Here is a 1655-nt window from a genome sequence, read left to right as displayed (position 1 = left end):
ACCGCTTTTATAACATGCCAAAGGAAACAAAAACCTTCCCAGGGGGAGAAAAAAGGCTATACTTTTCTATGCAGCCTTTATTTTTTCAAAAAAGTATCAAACTTCGGAGTTATTTATTATTTTTTCTCTCAGGTTTCCTACACCCTGCTTCACCAGAAATTCAAAAATCCAGCCCGTTCACATGATTAGGGCTAATAATATTTTGTGGAAGAGTGGGCCACGCGTCAAGAACAACTGATTAAATTTGGGGTCGGATCCGGATCCTATGTACTCCACACAATTTATCCACGGATCCGGATCCTTTTTAATGGCAGTGGGATTAGCGGAGGTATGCGCTTTCTGAGTGCTTTCCAGTTATAAATAAGTTCTCCGAATTGGGAGTTTTTTATGGACCCCCAATTCTTTTATTGCAGATTGAACAATACAATGTCCAAAAAACGCACCTATTCTGACACCTTTCTTCACCATTGCTTTGGTGAAGAAGACCAGCCTCAATATGTGGTGTCACAAATGTTGGCAAAAGAGCGCCTCAAACCATTAATGCTCTCAACTCACCTCCAGTAGTACCATCCAAATCTAAAAAAACGAAGATCAAGCCTATTTCCAGCGCCGGGCTGTAGCGCTGACGGGGATCCAGTATGGTTCGTCAGGAATCCAAGCCCAAAAGCCTTAAGCTGTGGTTGGAGCATCTTACTTTGCTGCATATATAAGTTGTCCAGCAGCTGAAATGCCACACCATTACAGAGAATCTTATCATGCCATGCACACATGAGATGGCAAGTAAGGTCTTTGGGGACGACCAGGCAAAGAAGCTTAGTGCCATATCCGTCTCGAACAACATGGTCAGCCGACGAGTTGATGACATGGCATTAGATATCCTGCACCAAGTTTTAATGGAAATCAAGGAAAGCTTAGATGGCAAATTCTCGTTACAATTCAGCGAATCGTGCGATGTTGCCAGTTGTGCTGTTCTCCTTGGGTTCGTCTGCTACGTCCACCAGACCCAGATCAAAGAAGAGTTCCTTTTGTGCAAGAATCTGTTGGTGACCACGATGGGAGAGGATGTCATCGATATTATTAACGGATTCTTCGTCAAGAATGGACTGGATTTGAACTGTGTTCAACTGGTGTATATATACAAGTAGTTTTAAAAAGTATATACACAACGAATTACATATACAGTTTGATTAACTACAAATATGTAGCTGTAGCTAGTATTTTTATATGCTTCAGATATGAAATATTTTACCATTCCTACCAAAACTAAAAACCATATGATGCAGAGGATCCAGGTCCAATCCAGGTCACTGTCAACAGGACACCGGCTATGTTGGGTGGTCACCTCGGATTATGGGGCCTCGTTCAAGTTGTGAATCCATAAGTCACTGTGGATCATTCATCAGTATTTGCTTTGATTAAAAAGTCAGCCTGTTAGTCTGAAGTTAGTGTTTGACGACGTATTGAATGTCGTCAACTTCATCATGTCAAGGGATGTGAACTCTCACGTGTTCAAGGACCTGTGCAAGGAAATGGGAGAGCAGTATCAGGTTCTGCTCTACCACACCGATGTTCGCTGGTTGTCACCAATCATCAAGTTCCGAAATACCATTCAGGAATTTCCAGAACAAAAAGAATCTCTTTTGTTGCAAATTACG

General features: G+C 41.9%; 1 protein-coding gene across 1 annotated transcript; it reads left to right on the top strand.

Annotated features, from left to right (window-relative positions):
* The first annotated feature begins 755 nt into the window (after nucleotides 1–755).
* On the top strand, nucleotides 756–1145 carry LOC145396006 (protein FAM200C-like). The gene has a single exon (XM_080269472.1). The coding sequence runs from the start codon at nucleotides 756–758 to the stop codon at nucleotides 1143–1145; it is 390 nt and encodes a 129-aa protein (XP_080125598.1).
* The last annotated feature ends 510 nt before the right edge of the window (nucleotides 1146–1655 follow it).

The sequence above is a fragment of the Coenobita brevimanus genome, chromosome 34, assembly GCF_032717465.1.
Source record: "Coenobita brevimanus isolate Jiangsu-jjx chromosome 34, ASM3271746v2, whole genome shotgun sequence".
Taxonomy (NCBI): Eukaryota; Metazoa; Arthropoda; class Malacostraca; order Decapoda; family Coenobitidae; genus Coenobita; species Coenobita brevimanus.
This window is presented reverse-complemented; position numbering and strand designations above follow the sequence as displayed.

What these genes read in the sequence shown, in the direction of transcription:
- LOC145396006 (XM_080269472.1), top strand. Translation starts at nt 756, where the DNA reads ATGCCATGCACACATGAGATGGCAAGTAAGGTCTTTGGGGACGACCAG.